The sequence below is a fragment of the Acanthochromis polyacanthus genome, chromosome 8 (genome assembly GCF_021347895.1).
Source record: "Acanthochromis polyacanthus isolate Apoly-LR-REF ecotype Palm Island chromosome 8, KAUST_Apoly_ChrSc, whole genome shotgun sequence".
Classification (NCBI taxonomy): domain Eukaryota; kingdom Metazoa; phylum Chordata; class Actinopteri; family Pomacentridae; genus Acanthochromis; species Acanthochromis polyacanthus.
Window position 1 is genome coordinate 41461909 of NC_067120.1, and position 21982 is coordinate 41483890.

At 43.0% G+C, this 21982-nt stretch overlaps 1 protein-coding gene and 1 long non-coding RNA gene across 3 annotated transcripts; both read right to left on the minus strand.

The window, feature by feature from the left end:
* Positions 1 to 311: 311 nt before the first annotated feature.
* Positions 312 to 20164, minus strand: LOC110971280 (carbohydrate sulfotransferase 8-like). Its single transcript, XM_022221627.2, has 4 exons — positions 19937 to 20164; positions 9584 to 9769; positions 3437 to 3477; positions 312 to 2589 (listed from the first exon to the last, which is right to left on the minus strand). The coding sequence occupies exons 2-4, from the start codon at positions 9690 to 9692 to the stop codon at positions 1594 to 1596; spliced, it is 1146 nt and encodes a 381-aa protein (XP_022077319.2). The 5' UTR covers positions 9693 to 9769; positions 19937 to 20164; the 3' UTR covers positions 312 to 1593.
* Positions 4195 to 6137, minus strand: LOC127535109 (uncharacterized). 2 transcript variants are annotated; one of them, XR_007943773.1, is made up of 5 exons: positions 5539 to 6137; positions 5239 to 5298; positions 5060 to 5099; positions 4880 to 4919; positions 4195 to 4779 (listed from the first exon to the last, which is right to left on the minus strand). It is a non-coding gene; the product is annotated as an uncharacterized LOC127535109 (long non-coding RNA). The 2 variants fall into 2 exon arrangements; XR_007943774.1 differs by lacking the exon at positions 5539 to 6137 and adding an exon at positions 5419 to 5488.
* Positions 20165 to 21982: the final 1818 nt, after the last annotated feature.

A 21982-nucleotide genomic window follows, 5' to 3' on the forward strand; every position in this document is an offset into this window, starting at 1 on the left:
TGGACTTCAAGGACCTGAAATGTTCTAAGTGAGACTAAATTTAAAGACTGGAAGCAGGAAAGGAGAACGTCCCCTGGAGAAAGTTCTAGAGCAGACCTACCGACAGCTGGAGAAAGTTCTAGAGCAGACCTACCGACAGCTGGAGAAAGTTCTAGAGTAGACCTACCGACAAGTGGAGAAAATTTCAGAGTAGACCTACCGATAACTGTCCAGTTGTCGGTACCTTCAGGACCTGGAACTCTGGAGATATTCATGCTTACAAACTTCAGCATTAAGACTAGAATCTGACAAGATGAAAACATAGTCAGAGGTTCCAGAGTCTGAGGTTTATTTCCACCAGAAGAACAGAAGGTGAGCAGCCTGTTAAAGGCTTTCACGTCCAGACGGATCCATCGGTGGTTCTGCAAGAACATGAACACAAACCAACCACAGGAACACATCACCTGAAAAGATCTATCTGCTGGTTCTGACACAATTAACCCTCTGAGAACCAGTGAAACCAGCAGCAGAAGAAACACAAAGCATGAACCGCCACAGGCCTGAAGAAGAACCAGAACGTCTGAAGAATCTGTCTAACAGGAACCGTGTGCAGCTCATTCTATAAGAATCTAAAGCAGTGGACTTGTTGATTCCTGGTGGTTCTTTTTTATAAAATAAATAAATCTTATTTTCTTCTGTTTCCATTGTTCTGAGACCTGCTGACAGAAGACGTCTCTGAGTTCTCTCTTCTTCATGATGTTCTGGTTCCTCAGAGCTGCTGGACCTTAAAAAGAACCTACAGTGGATTAGAAGGAGGCCAGAGCTGCTGCTGGGGTTCAGTTTGAGTCCATTTTCATCTTTTAGTCGGTTCAGTTGGTTCTCTAGCTGCTCTGTTGTTCTGGTAAAAGATTCGTGTTCTTCTGGTTCTTTTCTACGTCTTCATTTTTATTTATTTGCATGTTGAGGCTTTAAAGACGCAGCAGATAGAACAGAGTTTAGAACTGAATCTGTCACTTTAAACTGCTGAAGGAGAACAATACCTGGAAGACAAACTTCAGTCTGAAAGATCAGATTTAGACTGGAAGCTGGACGTCATTCATTGGAACTGAACTCAGTATATTTCCTCAGACTTCTGCTTTCAGATTGGTTCCAGTCTGAGCTCTGGTTGGAGGTCATGAACCTCCTCAAAGCTGCTGCTAAACTCATTCAGGTCCTGGAGACCGTACGAGCTTCAGCGGGAACCAGCCAGGCTTCTCTGGAAGACATTAGTCTGGCTGGTTCCCGCTGAAGCTCCTGCCACTAAAAGGTGGAACATCTCAGGTCATGAACCTCCTCATTAATCTCTGTCATGGTGCCCGTTGCTGCTAAACTCCCATAATGCTCTCTGCTTTAACTTCCTCTGGTCTCTACAGGATTAAACAGGAAGAAGCTCTCCCTGGTGGAACAAACAGGAACTGCAACACGTTTCCTTAATGAACCTTAACTAGTCCATCAGGTTCCATGTTGGGAAGCAGAATGAAAACAACCATCTATAAACTGTGGAAAGGAACCACTGAGCTGCTCTTCCTCCACCTTCATCATCATCATTCACCTGAGAACAGGTGAGCTCAGGTGTCAGTGCAGGTCCTGGAAGGGTTTGGAGTAGTTGAACATCAGGTAGTCCATATAGTAGAAGTCGAAGGCTCTCTGCCGCTCGGTGGCATTCAGCTGGGAGAAGTACTTCTGGGTGATTCTGGAGGAAGTTCTTTCTGCCAGCGGGTTCCGGTCTTTGAAGTCGGGGAAGGTGAGGTTAGCCGGAGCGCCGACGCTGCGCAGCAGGAAGTTAGCTTCCTCCTCCAGGTCCTCGAACCTGCCGATGAAGTCGTAGCGCAGCAGACAGGGGTTGCACAGCTGGCTGACGGGCTGCCAGTGGATGTCCATCCCCACCGGCCTCCGAACGTCCAGCAGGTACTGGATGAACTCCCTGAAGGTAACGCCGGTGCCAGAGCGCAGCGCTGTGAGCGTGGCGTTCACTCGGTACCTGGAGATGATGGGACGCCCAAACACGGGGTGATAATACGAGTTCGGACTCTCGAACTTGTCCCGGAAGGCCGACACCAGCCGCTCGAAGGGCTCCCTGACGAACAGCACCTTGGTGTAGGAGCGCAGCCGCTGGGCGATGCCACCGCGGTCGTAGCTCTCCAGCCGCCGCAGGTGGTTGGCGTAATGCGCCGCGTCGTGAGGAATGTCCCGGGTGGAGGAGGCAGTGCCGCCCAGAACCATCAGAACCCTCTTCCAGTTGGAGCAGCCAGCTTTGGGCACTTCACAGTACAGCAGCCGCAACTGGTCCTCCACGTATATCCGAGACACCTGCCGCTGGGACACTGGCTGCTGGCCCACGCCCGCCTGGTACTTAGAGCACACCTCTGCCAGCAGGCGGCGCCGCGACTCCTGTGTCCTCACCAGCCTTTGCTGCACTACCGCCTCCTCTCCACCAGCGGGGGCGCTAGACGCCGACACGCTCTTCAGCAGCTTCCGGTGGCGTTTGGTGACCGGCGGCCGGGAACCCAGAAACCCAACCGGAGACAAGAACCGTCCTGTGGGGACCACTTCCATCAGTTCTACTGCATCCTGGAACACAAACACACAACAGACTCACAACAGACACACAACAGACTCACAACAGACACACAAAAGACTCACAACAGACACACAACAGACTCACAACCAACAGTCTGTTGTGTGTTTATTTTGTGTTTATTGTGACTAGAACACTAGCAGACTGGTTAATTTCATAAAATCCTGTGAAACCAGAATCAGTCGTTGGTTCTGTGACGAAACAATCTAAGAAATATTTTCTTATTTCCAGGTTCTCATGGTTCTAACTTAGTGTTGGGTTTGGGTAGGGTTAGCCAGTCCTACCCTAACTAACCTAACTAACCCGGTGTAAGTTTAACTTGGTGTTTGTGGTTTCATTGGGATAGAGTTAGTTAACCTTAGCTAACTTTAACTGAATCTAACCTTAGCTAACTCTAACCTTAGCTAACCTTAGCTAACTCTAACCTTAGCTAACTTTAGCTGAATCTAACCTTAGCTAACCTTAACTAACTCTAACCTTAGCTAACTTTAGCTGAATCTAACCTTAGCTAACTCTAACCTAAGCAAACTTTAGCTGAATCTAACCTTAGCTAACCTTAGCTAACTCTAACCTTAGCTAACTTTAGCTGAATCTAACCTTAGCTAACTCTAACCTAAGCTAACTTTAGCTGAATCTAACCTTAGCTAACCTTAGCTAACTCTAACTCTAACCTTAGCTAACCTAAGCTAACTCTAACTCTAACCCTGTGTCAGTCTAACTTGGTGGTTGTGTTTCATTGTGTTTTATCTTGTTTTCGCCTTTAAATCTCCTGGAAGCTGCAGTTTCCTGCTCTGATAAAATAAACCAGAGTCCAGCAGGTGGCGCTGTTCTCCATCTCACCTTTTTTGTAGGCCACTTGGGAGCCGCCGGCAGCTGCACACCTGAAACACAACAACAACAAGACAACAACATTTGGTTAATGTTAGAGAACACAACAACAACAACTCAACTACACTGGGTTAGTGTAGGAGAATGTGATGGAAACATGGAACAACAAGAAGGGTTCTGAAGTTATCTACTGCTGTGAGGACCTGATGGAACACACACACACATACACAAATTTGGGCTCCTATCCTCGTGGGGACATACCATTGACTCCCATTCATATCAAACCCCTAACCCTAACCCAGACCAAAACAATGCCTAACCCTAAAGAAACGTTTTTGCACTTTTACTTTTTTCAGTAACAACAACATGGCCAAGAAAACACTGTTTAAACTTGTGGGGACCTCATTTTTGGTCCCCACCGGGTTATGTGTAGTCAGGTCAAACTGAGTTAGCAGAAACATGCCCACACACACACACACACACACACACACACACACACACACACACACAGTAACACACACACACACACACACACATGTTTGTACTTCTATCTTAGTGAGGACATCCATAGGCGTAATGCATTTCCTAGAGCCTTACCCTAACCTTAACCATCACAACTGATTGCCTAAACTTAATCCTTACCCTAACCCTAACCAAACCTCAATTCATAGCTGTTCTCTAAAAACAAGTCTTCACCCTCAAACATGGATGTTTCAAAGTGAGGACCGGCCAGAATGCCCTCACTTTGTAAAAATGTCCTCACTTTGATAGTTAAATGCAGAAGATGGTCCTCACCATGTAGCAAGTACAAGAACACACACACACACACACACACACACACACACACACACACACACACACACACACACACACACACACACACACATACACAGATGAATGATGGATGTTTGGGGTTAGACTAATTCCTGGCGCTTTAAACAACCAGAGAGCAGATGTTGGTTTATTAAAGTTCAGTTCCTTTGAGGTTTATAATCCTCCTGGTTTATCTGCAGATCAGGGTGGGTAGAAGGTCTGCTGAGATGCTGTGTTCCTGTGGAGCTGAAATAAATTCTCAAAGTTCTGCTGCTTATGTCTCGTTTTGTTGCTTTGTCTAGTTTTTGTCATTTTGTGTTTCATTCTGGTCAGACGGAGGATTTAAGACTCTGCTGCTCCATTTCCTGTTGTGATGTCAGACCTCTTGTTGTGATGTCAGACATCTTGTTGTGATGTCAGACATCTTGTTGTGATGTCAGACATCTTGCTGTGATGTCAGACGTCTTGTTGTGATGTCAGACCTTTTGTTGTAATGTCAGACCTCTTGTTGTGATGTCAGACATCTTGTTGTGATGTCAGACCTTTTGTTGTAATGTCAGACATCTTGTTGTGATGTCAGACGTCTTGTTGTGATGTCAGACTTTTTTTTGTGATGTCAGACCTCTTGTTGTGATGTCAGACCTCTTGTTGTGATGTCAGACCTTTTGTTGTAACGTCAGACCTCCTGTTGTCATGTCAGACCTCCTGTTGTAATGTCAGACGTCTTGTTGTGATGTCAGACTTTTTTTTGTGATGTCAGACCTCCTGTTGTGATGTCAGACCTTTTGTTGTAACGTCAGACGTCTCGTTGTGATGTCAGACCTCTTGTTGTGATGTCAGACCTCTTGTTGTGATGTCAGACCTTTTGTTGTAACGTCAGACCTGCTGTTGTCATGTCAGACCTCCTGTTGTGATGTCAGACGTCTTGTTGTGATGTCAGACTTGTTTTTGTGATGTCAGACGTCTTGTTGTGATGTCAGACCTTTGTTGTGATGTCAGACCTTTTGTTGTAATGTCAGACCTCTTGTTGTGATGTCAGACATCTTGTTGTGATGTCAGACCTCTTGTTGTAATGTCAGACATCTTGTTGTGATGTCAGACCTTTTGTTGTAATGTCAGACATCTTGTTGTGATGTCAGACGTCTTGTTGTGATGTCAGACTTTTTTTTGTGATGTCAGACCTCTTGTTGTGATGTCAGACCTTTTGTTGTGATGTCAGACGTCTTGTTGTCATGTCAGACCTCCTGTTGTGATGTCAGACGTCTTGTTGTGATGTCAGACTTTTTTTTGTGATGTCAGACCTCCTGTTGTGATGTCAGACCTTTTGTTGTAACGTCAGACGTCTTGTTGTGATGTCAGACCTCCAGCTTTTGGTCTCTCAGATCTTCTTAATAATGCAGATGGAGCTGCTGAAGCTTCTCAAACATTCATGAGCTGTGCTGAATTAAACATGAGCAGAGGATGAGGAGCTTCAGCGATCCAGAACCTGAACCAGCAGCTGGTTATTGGAGATGCTGATAGAATCCATGTCAGGATCTTCCAGGATGAAGATCTAACAGACTGAACTACACCTGGATGGTGTTCATGATTCTTCTGTCTCTGGTGGTCCAGTTTATCAGAGACGTTTCAGTGGAAAAACAAATAAAGTTGTTTCAAAATGCAGCAGCTCAGACTGAAGGTCTCAGGTTTCATCCAGACATGACCTGAAGGGGGTGTGTGTGTGTGTAATTCAGTAGCTGTTGTGTTATTCATGTGATTGTGTGTCGGATGAGATGAAGCTCATGAATAAAACAGGAAACACAAACAGGCCGACTGACCGCGTGCAGAAAGTTCAGATCGTTAGTCAGCAGCTCATTAGTCAACAGCTCGTTAGCAGCTCATTAGTTAGCAGCTCATTAGTTAGCAGCTCATTAGTTAGCAGCTCATTAGTCGAAAGACGAAGGTGAATAGGAAAACTTTAGTAACTTTAGTGGAACGTTAGTAGAACTTTGGTAGAACTTTGGTAGAACATTAGTAGAACTGTCCGCTAGACAGTCTGGAGGATGAATTAAAGCACCAGCTGGATGCTGAAGAACCCGACTGTTCTGCTGAAGGTAAACCTCTGAGCAGCATTCAGCCTCAGCAGATAAAACCAGCTCACACCAGTTTAAATGAAGAAACAACACCTCAGAAACAGCAGCTTTATGGAGGCTGAAAATATGAGGATCAGAAAAACCAATGAGATCTTCTCCGCCCTGGAGGTTCTGAGGAGAAGCTTCATGCTGAGGAACACTGAGGTTCTTCTGGTATTAATCTGACAGAAAGATTCCTGCAGGACAACATCTGGACAGCTGCACACTAATAACAAAAAAACATTAGTATATGGACACACATGTACAAATTGTTACTGTTACTATTGGAACATCCAACATCATCCAACCATCCATCCATCATCCATCCATTCATTCATCATCCATCCATCCATCCATCCTCCATGAATCCATCCAACCATCCCTCATCCAACCATCCATCATCCATCCATCCAATCATTCATCATCCATCCATCCATCCATCATCCATCCATCATACATCCATCCATCATCCATCCATCCATCAATCAATCATTCATCATCCATCATTCATCCATCAATCATCCATCCATCCATCAATCATCCATCCATCCATCCATCCATTCATCATCCAACCATCCATCATCCAACCATCCATCCATCCATCCATCCATCCATCATCCATCCTCCATCCATTCATCATCCAACCATCCATCCATCCATCATTGATCCATCACCCATCCATCATTCATCCTCCATCCATCATCCATCCATCATTCAACCATTCATCATCCAACCATCCATCCATCCATCATTGATCCATCACCCATCCATCATTCATCCTCCATCCATCATCCATCCATCATTCAACCATTCATCATCCATCCATTCATCCATCCATCATTCATCCATCATCCTCCATCCATCATCCATCCATCCAACCATCCCTCATCCAACCATCCATCATCCATCCATCCATCCATCATCCAGGTGTCAATCAGGTGTTTAGGTTTGGACAGAAATCGTCATTTTAGACTCATTTTTGAACCATTTAGGAGTTCTGGGGGTAATGCTAAACTATGTTTTGAGTTTTGAGTAATTTTGGACATGGGTTTGTCCTTCAGGGTAGGTTTGGAGTCTTCTAGAAGTAGATCCTGAGGTTTGGGGTGACTCTGGGGCTTTGAAAGCTGAAGTCAGAGTGAACATCTGGATGCTGCTCCACCATTTCCATCGCCCTGTGCTGGGGATAACTCATGTTTTATTGATGTCCGTCCATGAAGAGCAGCTCTGAGTGGAGTCTGTCAGGGTTCCTATCCATTTCCTGGAGGGTCACATGGTTCCAGTCAGCTGGTAAACATCCTGTCAGAACATCTCAGCATCTCTTCTAAACAGACTGTCAGTCTGGCTTCTACAGTCTGGAACACACAATGTTAGTTTACTGTGGAACGGCACAGAACGTCAGGAGAACCCAAACGTCCAGATCAAAACATGTGGGTCCTGGTGTTTCTGTGAGTGTTTGGACAAGAGTGAAAGTACAAAGTAAGAGAAAGTCTCTTTGTGGTCATTTTCCATCTTTGTGTGGTTGTTTTGTGTCTCTGTCATTTTGTGTGTCTTCGTGGTGGTTCTGTGTCTCGGTGGTTGTGTTGTGTTTCTTTTGTGTAGTGTTGTGTGGTTGTTGTGAGTCTGTGTTTCTTTGTGTGTCTGCGTGGTCGTTGTGTCTGGTGTTGTGTAGTTGTACGTCAGGTTTTGCTCTCTGACTATAATGATCTTGTGACACTTGAACCTTCTCTCAGGTGAATGAATTTTCTGAGGGTTTCAGCTGAAACATGAGTCAGCTGTGAGCTTCAGAACCTCGTCTTCATGAGGAATCCTCAGCTGAGACTCGACAGGGTTTCATCAGTGATCAGCTGATTCATCCAGCTGCTGAGAACATCTGGAATATCTGCTGACTAACAGGGTAGAAAGATCCAGAACAAAACAATCTGCACAATCCTTCAGTCTCCAGGTTAATTCAGACAAATGTGTAACCATGGCAACACCAAGCCCAAGATGGAGCCAAAGAAAAGCTCCACAACAACATGAGACCAAAGTTCTCTAGCAGAACAGGTTAAGACTCAAACAGAAGCTTCTGCCAGATGTTCAACACATCTGCAGATTCTGACTCCAAACTACAAACCTGAGCAGCAGCTAAACATCCCATAAATAATCCTTCATGAACAAATATCAGCTGAAGGACTCAGCAGAACGTCACTGAGAATAAAGATGGTGAAGAGCTGCTGATTGTGTAGAGATCCGCCGTACGTAGAACCTCTGAATGTTCTTCAGCTCGTTCTGAACTCCACTCTGATGACAATCCTTCATGCTGCTGAGTTATACTGTGTTTCCAGATGATCAGCTGATGACAGGATGTTCTGTGGTGTTTCTCTGAATTAGCAGCGTTTCCTAGTTCCTCTCTGTGGTTTAAGTCCAGCTGAGATGTTTGGTTGTTGGTGACCACATCTACTCGGAACCTGGAACGCCTGTGTGTTGAGCTGCTGCTGCTAAAAACAAATCACGAATATGAAGAACCCGGTTTGATTTCTTTGCGTTCTTCAAAAGTTCTGCCTGCGTCTAGTAGAAACACGGATCCGACAGCTGACTGAACATTGGAGATCAATGAGACTTGAACAGATGGTTTTATTCTCCATGGTCTTAGAGGGAAACTCCAACTAACCAACCAACCAAACAACCAACCAACCAACCAACCAGCAAACAACAGAACCACCACAATAAGACAGAAAATCAGCAGAACATCAAACAGAACAGAGACGACATGAAGCAGATCAGCTGTTGGATGAAAACAATTCCTCAGCGGTTCTGTTAAAGAGTTCTAATAGCTAATCTGACAAAAGACATTTAAAATACAACAACCAGCAGCTCCTAGTTTCCCGTCGGGTTGAAAAGATTTAATTTCAGTCCGACTGTTTCTTGTGGATTCTGGACGACTGTTTCTACAGTCAGATGCGCTCTAACTCTCTGAAACAACCAGAAGCTGAACAGGAAACACAAACATCAGCTGCTAATGCTATCAGTTAGCAACAAACACTGATAAAACTTTAAGATCTGGACCTCAGTGAGGAGAACAGCAAACAGAACTGTTATTGATCTCAAAAGATGGATCGATCAGGAAACAAAGAAGTCACATGACACTCTGATGTCATCACCTTTAACCGGCACAGGTGTGTTTCTGTCTTTAGATGAACATCTGCAGGTGTTGTGGTCATACGTTCTACTCTGTGGAACCTCCACCAGCACTGACCTGGGTTCTGCTGCAGCACCGGGTCGGTCAGGTCCTGCAGACGGACCAGCAGCATCAGAGATCCGACTCCCAGCAGAACCAGGACCCACAGGGAGGGAGCCGGCCTCATGGCAGAGACAGCAGCTTCCTCCGAACACACAGAGAGTCCTGCAGCCTACGGACCTCCAGGATCATCCAGACCGGCACCTGAGGAGCAGAACACCTGGATCAGAACCGACCGGGACCTGAACAGAGGTCCGTTTAGTAAAAAAACATTGTTTCATGTCGGAATGAAACAGATTTCTACAAAGTCATGTGAGTTAACCTCTTGATGCCTGAATTTCATTTTAATTAAATTTAAAAAAAAACTTTTGTGTGTTTTTACTTTTCAGCTGAAGCTAAAATAAGTTGAGATTGTTAATTCGTCTGTTACACATAGAACACATCTATAATAATAATAACAGATCTGTAATAATAATAACACAGCTATAATAATAGTGATAACCGATGCTGCCTCCACCGTGCTTCATCATGATGCTGCCTCCACCGTGCTTCATCATGATGCTGCTCCACCGTGCTTCATCATGATGCTGCCTCCACCGTGCTTCATCATGATGCTGCCTCCACCGTGCTTCATCATGATGCTGCCTCCACCGTGCTTCACATCATGATGCTGCTCCACCGTGCTTCATCATGATGCTGCCTCCACCGTGCTTCACATCATGATGCTGCCTCCACCGTGCTTCCATCATGATGCTGCCTCCACCGTGCTTCACATCATGATGCTGCCTCCACCGTGCTTCATCATGATGCTGCCTCCACCGTGCTTCATCATGAATGCTGCCTCCACCGTGCTTCATCATGATGCTGCTCCACCGTGCTTCATCATGATGCTGCCTCCACCGTGCTTCATCATGATGCTGCCTCCACCGTGCTTCATCATGATCTGCCTCCACCGTGCTTCACATCATGATGCTGCCTCCACCGTGCTTCATCATGATGCTGCCTCCACCGTGCTTCAATCATGATGCTGCCTCCACCGTGCTTCACATCATGATGCTGCCACCACCGTGTCTTCATCATGATGCTGCCTCCCGTGCTCATCATGATGCTGCCTTCCACCGTGCTTCTCAGTGGGGATGGTGTGTTTGTGATGATGTTCAGTGTTTGGTTGTCCATCAAACATATCATCTAGTCTGATGGACATAAAACTTCATCCTGGTCTCCTTCAGACCAAAGAACCTTCTTCCAGTGTCTTAGAGTCTCCAATGTCTTCTGGTGAAACTCTAGTCAGATTTTAATTGGAGCTTTTCCATCAGAGCTTTCTCTTTGTTCCCATAAACAAAGGTTGGATGAACCGTCTGAAGCTAGTAACTCCTTCAGATGAGTCATAGGGTCTTGGTGGCCTCCCTTCCTCGTCTCTCAGGTCTTGAGGACCTTTATTCATGTTCCATCTTCCTTCAGTTTCTTAATGATGGATTTAACTGGACTCCAGGAGATCTTCAGGATCTTTAAATGTTCTTGTATCATCTGACTGATAGCTCTTCAACAAGCTTTCCTCGAGTTTCTTTGGTTCTTCAGTCTTCATGGTGTAGTTTATCCAGGAGTTTGATCCACCAGAGACTGGACCTTCAGATCCAGGATCTTTATCCTGCAATCACTGACCTCAGATCAATCCATTACCTGCTGTCTTCTATCTGGACCAGCTGGCTGCTCTGAGTCCAGGTACAGTCTCTAAACGGTTGGAGACTGATGCCGTCTGTTCTTTTTACATTTTATTGATGTTTTGACATTACAGAAACCTGTTTTCACTCTGACATGAATGAGTCATTTCCTGTCTAAAAAAATAATAATTAAACTGACAATGGTTTAATTTTGAAAAGCAGTAAAAGGAGGTGGAAACTGTTTCCAGGCAGCGTTCCTATTTACAGCCTCTACATGCTCACAACCACACTGGAGGCTCTGCTCTGTCATTCTGTCATTCTGTGTTGTGGTTCAGATCCACAACCTGAGAACAGCAAGGAGGTTCAGTCAGAAAATACACCAGAAACACCTAAATACACCAACACAACTGAGCCGAGGACAGAAATAACCTTAACAAGTGTGTGTGTGTGTGTGTGTGTGTCTGTGTGTGGTGTGTGTGTGTGCTGCTTAGTTTCTCCTGCTGACTTCACACTTTGTGTCCCAGGAGGCTGAGGAGGACATTCTGTTCTCTGGAGTCACAAAAAGCTCAGCAGGTGGAGCTGCAGCAAACACACACAGAAACACACAGAAACACACACACAGTCTAATATTAATTTCTCTCCTCTTAGTTTTGACCTCAGCTGCTCGAATCAGAATTGAAGCATCTAAAAAACAAACAGCAACTTTTTTATTATTGTAGCATAATCATCCATCCATCCATCCATCCATTCCATCCATCCATTCTCTATACACCGCTTTATCCTCACTAGGGTCATGGGGGGTGCTGGAGTCTATCCCAGCTGACTCGGGTGAAGGCAGGGGACACCCTGGACAGGTCACCAGTCTGTCACAGGGCTACATATACAGACACACAATCACACTCAACATTCACACCTACGGACAATTTAGAGTAACCAATTAACCTCAGCATGTTTTTGGACTGTGGGAGGAAGCCGGAGTACCCGGAGAAAACCCACGCATGCACAGGGAGAACATGCAAACTCCATGCAGAAGATCCCAGGCCGGGATTTGAACCGGGGATCTTCTTGCTGCAAGGCGACAGTGCTAACCACTAGCCACTGTGCGCCACGCATAATAAAATAATATTTATAATATTATTAGTATTATTATTGTTATACTATATACAAAAATTAATAATACTAGTAATAATATGAACAATAATAATATAAGCAATAACAATAATAACACTATTCAGACATTAATTATTTTTTCTGATTTTAAATATTTTTAGACATTTTGTGATATTTTACAGATGTTTATTCATGTTTTCAGACATCTTTGGTGTCAGACATTTGAATATTTTCATCTTGTATTAAAATATCTTCTGATTTTTAAGAATATTTTCAGACTTTTATTGTTTTAAAATATGTCTCAGACTTTTCCATGTTACATTTTGATGACATGAATGTTTTGGTGGCAGCTTATACCTGACAGAACCTCTGGCAGAACCTTCACCAGATGCTCCTGAGGGCTGATCTTCAGAAGACGACCTGAACCTCCTCAGGTAATCTGCTGCTCTGGGTTTCTTGGTCTGATCTCAGTGAAGTCTCTGAATCCTCTGATGATCGACATTTTCATTCAGAAGCTTCACATCAGAGAAGTCAAACATTTCAGACTGAAGCTCAAACCAACCAAATCTCCCCAACAACTTCTGTGATTCTGTATCTGCATCGTCTCCATCTTCTTCAGATGTTCTGTCTGTGATATAAATATCTGAGCAGAGCTGAAATCTGAGGGTTGAAGTCGTCGTGTTTCATCTTTAACCAGCTGATGTGAGGAAAAAACATCCGTCTGTCTGGATTTCAGTTTCCTGGTGACGTGTTGAACGTTGATATTTAATATTTCCTGTTCCTTTCTGTAAATCCTCACATCTTTAATCCTCGATCAGCTGATCAGTGAGCAACAGCTGCAGCAGAATCCAGATGTTCACAAGCTCTGCATCGATTAGACCTGAAACAAAGCAGCTTTTAATGCAGCGCTGCGATCTGCTGTGTGGAGCTGCTCTGACTTCATCAGTTTACCTTTAATTGATAAAATGACAGAAAATGGACGAATGTCAGACCTCAGTTTGTGATTTCTGTGATTTGTTTCCAGATAAAATCCAAAGATCAGAGATTTCTCTGTTTTCTAACATTTCAAAATAAATTTCAGATTGATTGACCTGGATTTTCTGTTGGGTATGAAATAAATCATCAGATTCAGCAGCTGATCGACTGCTTCTGCTCAGAACTGTATTTATAGAAACAAAGATCAGAGTCTGTAACTCAGACAGGAAGTGATCAGAGGTATTGATGGGCTCCAGATGGGATGAGTCGGATCAATATCGTGACTGCAGTGATGACAGATGTGTTCAGAGTTCAGCTGGAAATCTGCAGCGTCTGTTGATGCAGCCAACGGTTCACAGCTGCAGAACGACACAACAGGCTGCTCACAGAAAACGACCAAAAGCTACGGAAAACTACCGAAAACTACAGAAAACTTCAGAAAACTACCAAAAGCTACAGAAAACTACAGAAAACTTCAGAAAACTACTAAAAGCTACAGCTACAGAAAACTACAGAAATTCAGAAAACTAAAAGCTACAGAAAACTAGAAAACTTCAGAAAACTACCAGTAGAAACCTCCCAAAGCTCTGGTCACCAAATGAGCGTGGCTTTTAAAACTGTGCCCAAACACTACATAGGAGAACGCTGCGCCCCCGTACCCCCACCATCGGCGAAAACTACAGAAAACTACAGAAAATCTTCAGAAAATTCTACCAAAAGCTAAGAAAACTACCAAAACTACGGAAAACTACAGAAAAATTCAAGAAACTTCAGAAAACTTCAAGAAAACTACCAAAAGCTACAGAAAATTCTAGAAAACTTCAGAAACTTCATGAAAACTATCCAAAAGCTACAGAAAACTATCCAAAAGCTACAGAAAACGACCAAAAGCTACCGGAAACTACAGAAAAACCTTACAGAAAACTTTCCAGAAAAACCTAACCAAAAGCTACAGAAAACTAAGAAAACTTCAGAAACTTCAGAAACTACCAAAGCTACAGAAAACTACCAAAGCTACAAGAAAACTACCAAAGCAACAGAAAACTACAGAAACTCAGAAACTACCAAAAGCTACAGAAACTAACAGAAACTTCAGAAAACATTCAGAAAACTACCAAAAAAGCTACAAGAAAACTACAGAAAACTTCAGAAAACTTCAGAAAACTACCAAAAGCTACAGAAAACTACCAAAAGCTACAGAAAACTTCAGAAAACTACCAAAAGCTACAGAAAACTACCAAAAGCTACAGAAACTTCAGAAAAACTACCAAAAGCTACAGAAAACTACCAAAAGCTACAGAAAACTACAGAAAACTTCAGAAACTACCAAAAGCTACAGAAACTACAGAAAACTTCAAGAAAAACTACCAAAAGCTCAGAAACTACCAAAAGCTACAGAAAACTACCAAAAACTACAGAAAACTATCCAAAAGCTACAGAAAACTACAGAAAGCTACCAGAAAACTACCAAAAGCTACAGAAAAACTACCAGAAAACTACAGAGAACTACAAAAAACTACCAACTGTTCTGGTTCAAAGATGGCGACACTGAAACAGGAAGAATAAAAGATTCAGAACCAACAGGTTCAGTACTACTATAGTACTACAGTAGCACTACAGTACTATAGTAGTACAGTGTAGTACTACTATATGTACCGTAGTACTACGCTGTAGTATTGGTAGTAGTATACCGTAGTACAGTGCAGCAGACCCCCCACTCAGCCCGGGTCTCACCGTAACGTTTCATCAGTAAATGAGGTTTTAATCTCCTTAGAGCTTTTATTGTGGCGGGGGAGCAGCAGGACTGGCTTATCAGCCAATGGGATTAAGATTATCTTCTGATTATGTTCCTGGTTCTTTGATTTTCCTGAGCTTTCAATCAGCAGCAGAACATTCAGAGGAAGATCTTTAAACACGACTTAAGACAAATGATTCAGAGAATTTCAATGTTTCCAGACCCGAGAATTTTTATTTTTAATCCTCAAAAGGTTCAACGTCTCTAGAAAAACTCCCCAGATCTGAAACGTGAGAACAGAGAACCATTCCATCAGATAAGAACCACTGGATCAGCAGAGAACAGTTTAATTACTGGTTCTATCATCTAGAACCTCCATCCGGGCTGGTCCTATTGTCCAGAACGTGCCTCTCGGTGTTTATCTGTGGATGGATCCACAGGTCTACTAGAATACAGTCTTTGGTCCAAAGTTCTCCCAACTGTTGAGTCCAGAACCAGCAGAACTTTAACACAATCAGAGGATATAAATCCTCAGAACCCGATCAGCAGAAGCCCTCTAAAACCCTCTACAGGGTCCAGATGGTAGAAACAGAACCCAGTGATGGATCTGGTTCTCATCAGCAGGCGTCTGGTCCAGAACCAACCTGCAGCAGAACCACCAGTCAGAATGTCCAGCCAGAGTCTGACAGAACAGAACCGGTCCTGATCCAGGTCTAGAACCCTGCAGAACCAGTCCTGATCCTGCTGCGTGTTTTAGTAGAACCTTGCTGTAGAAAGATGTTCCACCATCATCAGATGTTCCTCTGTTCTCTGTTTCTGCTGTATTTATTTTATTGACGTTTTATTATTGATTATTGATTTTATGGATCCAGCAGCTTGGGGTTTCCTCTTCGTCTGTGTTGTTATTTATTTGTTGTTTGCTTGTCTCTTGTGTTGTTGTTTATTTATTGTTTTGTCTCCTTGTTGTTGTCCATTGGTTGTTTTTGGGTTTTTTTACTGAATCTGATTGAATCAAAGTCTTTTATTTTGGTGGGTTTTTTAAATAAGTAGAATGAACAGATTTAATGAGACGATCAGTTTCAGGATTCAGTTCAATGAAAACGTGTCTCTGGTTCTTTCTGTTCTCAGACGGCAGATGATCAACGTGTCGGTTCTGAACCAGAGTTCTAACTAGAACCTCAGTCTGAAGGACTTCCTCAACGTTCTGATCCAGACTCTGTTTACAACAAAGGAGGGGGCTGGTTCTGTTTGTTCTGTCTGGTTCTTAAGGTCCGGAAGGCCTCTTTAATTCCTGCTAACCTCTGCTGTTCTGTGGTTCCTCTCCTCGGTTCCTCGTACGAAAGCAGCTTATGGTAATTGGATCGTGGATTCAGAGAGCTTTAGATGATCCAGCTCACATTCTCTTAAACAAATTAAACATTCATGTCAGTTCTGCTTCAGGAGGAACAGCTGAACGTTTTTATTCAGAGGAGCGGCTTCGTAGAACGTGAAGGTTTGATCATCTCCACCAGAGGAACAAACATTTTATCACTAGAACAAACTAATAGAAACCAGAGATGAAAACTCAGAATGAAACCATGAAGGACTTATTCCGAGGGTTTCAGGATGAACCGTTCCTCACAGAGACTGGAGAGGAAACATGGAGGTAGGACAACATCTCCAGGATGAGGAGATCCTGAGATGTTTAGGAGAAACCAACTGGAGGTTCTGGAAAACGTTTCAAGAAACAAAGAACATCTCCTCATCCTGGAGATGTTCTTCAACCAGGACCCGGATGACTGAGAACCTCCACAGAAGTCTGTGAGACACCATTAGTCCAGAGGTTAAACATCTGAGGAGACATGGTGGACAACACCTGCAGCTTCTGGATCCAGAACTTTAACAAACTGCTGCAACATTCAGCTGCAGAAAAACAAAGAAGCAGCAAGTTTGGTGACCACCAGGTCCAGTAGAACCAGTAGAACCAGTAGGTCCAGTAGAACCAGCAGGTCCAGTAGAACCAGTAAATCCAGTAGAACCAGTAGGTCTAGTAGAACCAGTAGGTCCAGTAGAACCAGTAGAACTTGGTCTACTGGTGGTCTTCCAGAACCTCTGCTGGTGTTCAGCTCGTTATTTTTAGCTCTAAGCAGAGAAATAATTGATCAGAATCAAAGCAGCTCTCAGTGACACAGATACACCTGTCCTCACAGCTCAGGTGAGACAGGTAGACGTGTTGAGACGTTTAATTTTATCGACACTAAAACCAGATTTTTCCAACAGAAATGAAACTAAAGTGAACAAAGAGGATTTTCTTCTTAAATGGAAGAGTCATCCCAGTTGAATGACCAGATATTCCTTGGGGGTGTCGCTTAGGTATAACTAAGTTATAACTTAGGACAAAACATACATAATACTACCATTGAAATGACTACTAATACTTGTATTTCAATTTAAAGTAGTGAAAAGCAAAAAAACCATTTTGACATCACCCATGGCATTTTGAGTAAGAATATCTCAGTAACTACAAATATAACCCTGCTGCTTTTTGTACAGTGATAGAAGACAGATGGAACTGTCTTGTAGAAAAATGTGGGGTCTCTGGTACCTGTCCCACACTGAGATTTTTGCCACCAAAAATAGCCAATTAAAAATCTCGTCCAACTTTGGGAGCTCATATTTTCCCAAACTGAGGTACCTAGAAAGCTCCCAGTTTGCTAAGTTATCACACAAGTTTGTGTAGAATGGAACCCAGGGGTGTTAGAACACTTCTGTGCAGTATTTCTAGTACTTTTAAGGTCCCAAACTCCACTCGTGAGTAGGTATGTCTTAATTTTTAGCATTTTTATCAAGCCCCCACGGCCTGCAGAGTGTAGGGAAACACCTGGGGATGTTTGTGGGGCACTAGCTACATGCAGAGGCCTTGTTTACCAACTCACAGCTCTCTGGTATGTCTAGAGGCTGACAAATAACCACTGAAAGATGCAAGAAACGCTGGTGAGGCTTTTTATAGCCCAAATTCTGAAAATTTCAGACCCCCACAACTCAGAAACTATTTGAGCTACAGGCCTACAATTTTGCATAGAAAGTACTTTTGTGACTATCTAATGGCATACAAATTTAGGACTAATTTGAAGAAGGTGCAGGCAACCACCATCTGGTGAAACCACACCGAATGATCCGGAAACTAAAAGATGTGAATAAAAGTGATTTAAATAAAGTTGTGGTTAGTTGACCAACTAGTTAACACCAGACTAGTTAATCAGACTAGTGAACACCAAGCGAGTTAATGGAGTGTGAAGGAAACGTTCCATTAGCGTTCTCTAACAATCAGCAGTTAAACGTGTTTTTGCTCCTTTAAACCATTGGAACTAGGCTACTCAACTAGTTAACTAGTCCAGTCCACTAGTTCAGTCTGGATCAGCTCTAGTCAGTCGTTAGGTTCAAGTATTTTGGCTTTTGTTGAACTAGTAAACAACTCTTGCAACCTCAGCAGCTAACTATTGAAAAAAAGAGGCATTAACTAGTTCCTGTCACTGCTCTAACTAGTCCTAGTAGTTAACTAGTTCACATTTTGAGTCTACTGAAAACTAGCTCTAACTAGTAGAACTTATGGATATTTTTCTTCTCACTAGTTAACTAGTTAATAAATCACTGACTAACTGACTAGTGAGGTCACAACAGGCTTTAACTAGTTAACTAGTCGACATTTTGGCCATTTCTGGTTGACATGTGACTCTCATTAGTTAACTAGTGAGGTGCATTTGTTTGACTAGTTAACAGTTAACTGTTGCAGCTCACCAGGTAACTAGTTAGATTTAGCATAAAACTAGTACAGTAGACAGTTAACTAGTAGTTTGGTGCTACTAGTTTACAACTAGTCAATTTCTGTTAGAACTAGTTAGCGAGGAAGAGAAATTAGTCAGAGTTAATACAAACTAATGCTGACAAAGATCTGAGTGTTTCCTGTTTCGGCCCGCCCACCTGTGATTGGTTGACAGAAAGCAGAACTAAGCTCCGCCCTTCAGCAGGAGCTGATCAGGGTGACATCACAGATAACAACCAGTAAAAAGCTCCTTCTATTTATTGATCAGCTTCATTTACTGACTGATCAATAGGTCACCAGACAAACATTCAGCAGGAAGATATTATCAATACATTAATATTGATCAGTTTATAATCTGATCAGTTTCTTCATGATCAGATTTTAAATTCAGTTTAATTTTCACTGAAAGTTTATCTCAAATTAAACCTTTTCTCAATATTTGGTATTATTTTATTTTGTTCTGTGAAGTTCTGCATTATGTTATTCTATATTCTATTCGATCATATGATGCTATATTATATTATCTTATATTATATTAAATTACATTATATCATATCATGTTATTTTATATAATATAACATAATATTATTCTATGTTACGTTGTAGGACATTAGAGTAGATGAATCTATATTGTATTATATTATTTAATTTTATATTATATTGTTTAATTTTCTATTATTGTATTTTTTTCTGACAGAAACATGAAGCAGCTTCAGTTTGATCCAAACAGTTAAAGTGAAACAGAAGAGTTCAGAAACAGACAGAGAATAAAGTCAGAACACAAAACAACAACAACAACAACACAAACACAGCAACACAAAGTGACCAGACAGAGACAGATTGATCAGTATTGATCAGATTAATCAGTAATGATCTTATTGATCAGCAGCACATCTTTAATCCAAGAGAAAACAACTAGCAGAAACCTGATTCCTGATCAATAACCGGAGACACGGTAACACCGAGCACTCCAACCAGGAAACCGGCACTCACTGTTAAACTCACCATAGAAACACAACAAACACGGTTAACGGGACCGGAGCACCGGAGGACCGGAGCGGGTCGAGCCGCGACCTGCCGCCTCTCACCTGCATTGACGCGGAGTTCACCGTCTGAAAGTAGCGCTGATCCTCCGGTTCACGGAAATACCAGGACGGGGAGGAGCGGCGGCACCGAGCCGGTACAGAGCTCCGGTAACGGGGATAGACGGAACTCCGCGGAGCGAAAACGCCCAAAGTTGCAGACAGAGAAGGGGAGAACCGGAAAACCGGACAGAGTTCAGGAGGAGGAGAGTCACGCAGTGGAACAGCAGAACGAGGAGCGGAGGGAGCTTCCGGTTTCAAAATAAAACACCAATGTCAAAATTATATTAAATATGTATATTAAAATATACACAAACAGGACTTTATGACATTAGAGACATAATAAAATGGAATACGTAACATGACTTTATTGTACTATATGCAAATAATAATTAAATATATAACATCACTTTATTACATTATATAGATATAAAAGTGGAGCTTCCGGTTTCACAATAAAACACATCACACGTTTATTATCCATCCATTCTCTATCCACCGCTTTATCCTCACTAGGGTCATGGGGGGTGCTGGAGTCTATCCCAGCTGACTCTGGTGAAGGCAGGGGACACCCTGGACAGGTCACCAGTCTGTCACAGGGCTACATATACAGACACACAATCACACTCACATTCACACCTACGGACAATTTAGAGTTACCAATTAACCTCAGCATGTTTTTGGACTGTGGGAGGAAGCCGGAGTACCCGGAGAAAACCCACGCATGCACAGGGAGAACATCACGTTTATTATGACAAATACATTTGAAACTGCGCCTGGAGTCTTCCACAAATCACCTGTTAACCTTTCTACAGGTTCTAGAGGTGAAGCTTCTGTTTTGATCCGACTTTTTACATCCAAACATTCAGAGACGCAATTTCATGGATGTGGTGTATTCACCCCTATTGACTGTTTAGTTGGTACAGTCCACTGGTTGCGCCTCGCTGTGTATGCGCCCGGCCATGCACCTTGTTATGCATGTTGCAATGGTGAAGTAAAGTCACGTTGAATTGTGCTGCTGTCTGAGCATCATTAAAGACGCAACAACTGGCGACGAGGATGATTTGCGGAGGGACAAAGACACGCGGTGTCGGTACTAGTGAGTACAATGGCCCATATTGGCAAAGTGGACGAGTTTAAGCCAGAAAATGAGCCGTGGACTGCCTACATTGAGCGGCTGGAGCAGTTTTTAGATGCTAACGACATCGGGGAGGAAAAGTATGTAGCCGTTTTGCTAAGTGTGATGGGAGCAACTACATACGGACTTTTAAGAAACTTAGTCCAACCAGAAAAGCCCAAAGATAAGACATTTGATGAAATTGTTAAGACTTTGAAAGAACATTTTGAGCCGAAGCCCATTCTAGTTGCAGAAAGGTTCCGGTTTAATAAATGCAACCAAAAACCAAACCAGACAGTGGCCCAGTATGTAGCAGAGCTAAAGCAGCAAGCAGCTAACTGTGAGTTTGGCGCGACATTGGATTCTGCACTGCGGGACAGGTTCGTCAGTGGGATCAAAAATGAAACGTGCCAAAGAAGATTGCTTTCTGAAGATAAACTCACATTTGCAAAAGCCTGTGAGCTTGCGCTCAACATGGAGACTGCGGACAGGGACACACGACAGCTACGAGGAGCTGATGGTGAACTTGTTAATGCAGGTGCTATTCACAAAGTGAGAGCGGATAAAACCAAAGCGTGTTACAGATGCAAAGGGAGAAACCACAATGCAAACGAGTGTCATTTTAAAGAAACTAAATGTCACAACTGTGGTAAAATTGGTCATCTGAAAAAGGCATGTCGTACTAAAGTACAAAAAGCACATCCAAATGCAATGTCATTCAAAAAGTTTCGGAGTAAAGACACAAAATACATGACAGCAAATGAGGACACAGAAGAGTTTGATATAATGACTGTGAGTACTGATGATGATGAACTTTACAAGGCAACATTTTCCATTGATAAGGTGGATCTTCAGATGGAAATAGACACTGGTGCTGCAAGGAGTGTCATCTCACAGGCAACCTACTGGAAGAAGTTTTCACATCTGCCTTTACA

Coding starts and splice junctions, on each gene's coding strand:
- LOC110971280 (XM_022221627.2), bottom strand. CDS start 9,692: ATGAGGCCGGCTCCCTCCCTGTGGGTCCTGGTTCTGCTGGGAGTCGGA. Junction 3,478..9,583: donor GGTGCTGCAGCAGAACCCAG/GTCAGTGCTGGT, acceptor GTTGTGTTTCAG/GTGTGCAGCTGCCGGCGGCT. Junction 2,590..3,436: donor CCAAGTGGCCTACAAAAAAG/GTGAGATGGAGA, acceptor TTTGTGTTCCAG/GATGCAGTAGAACTGATGGA.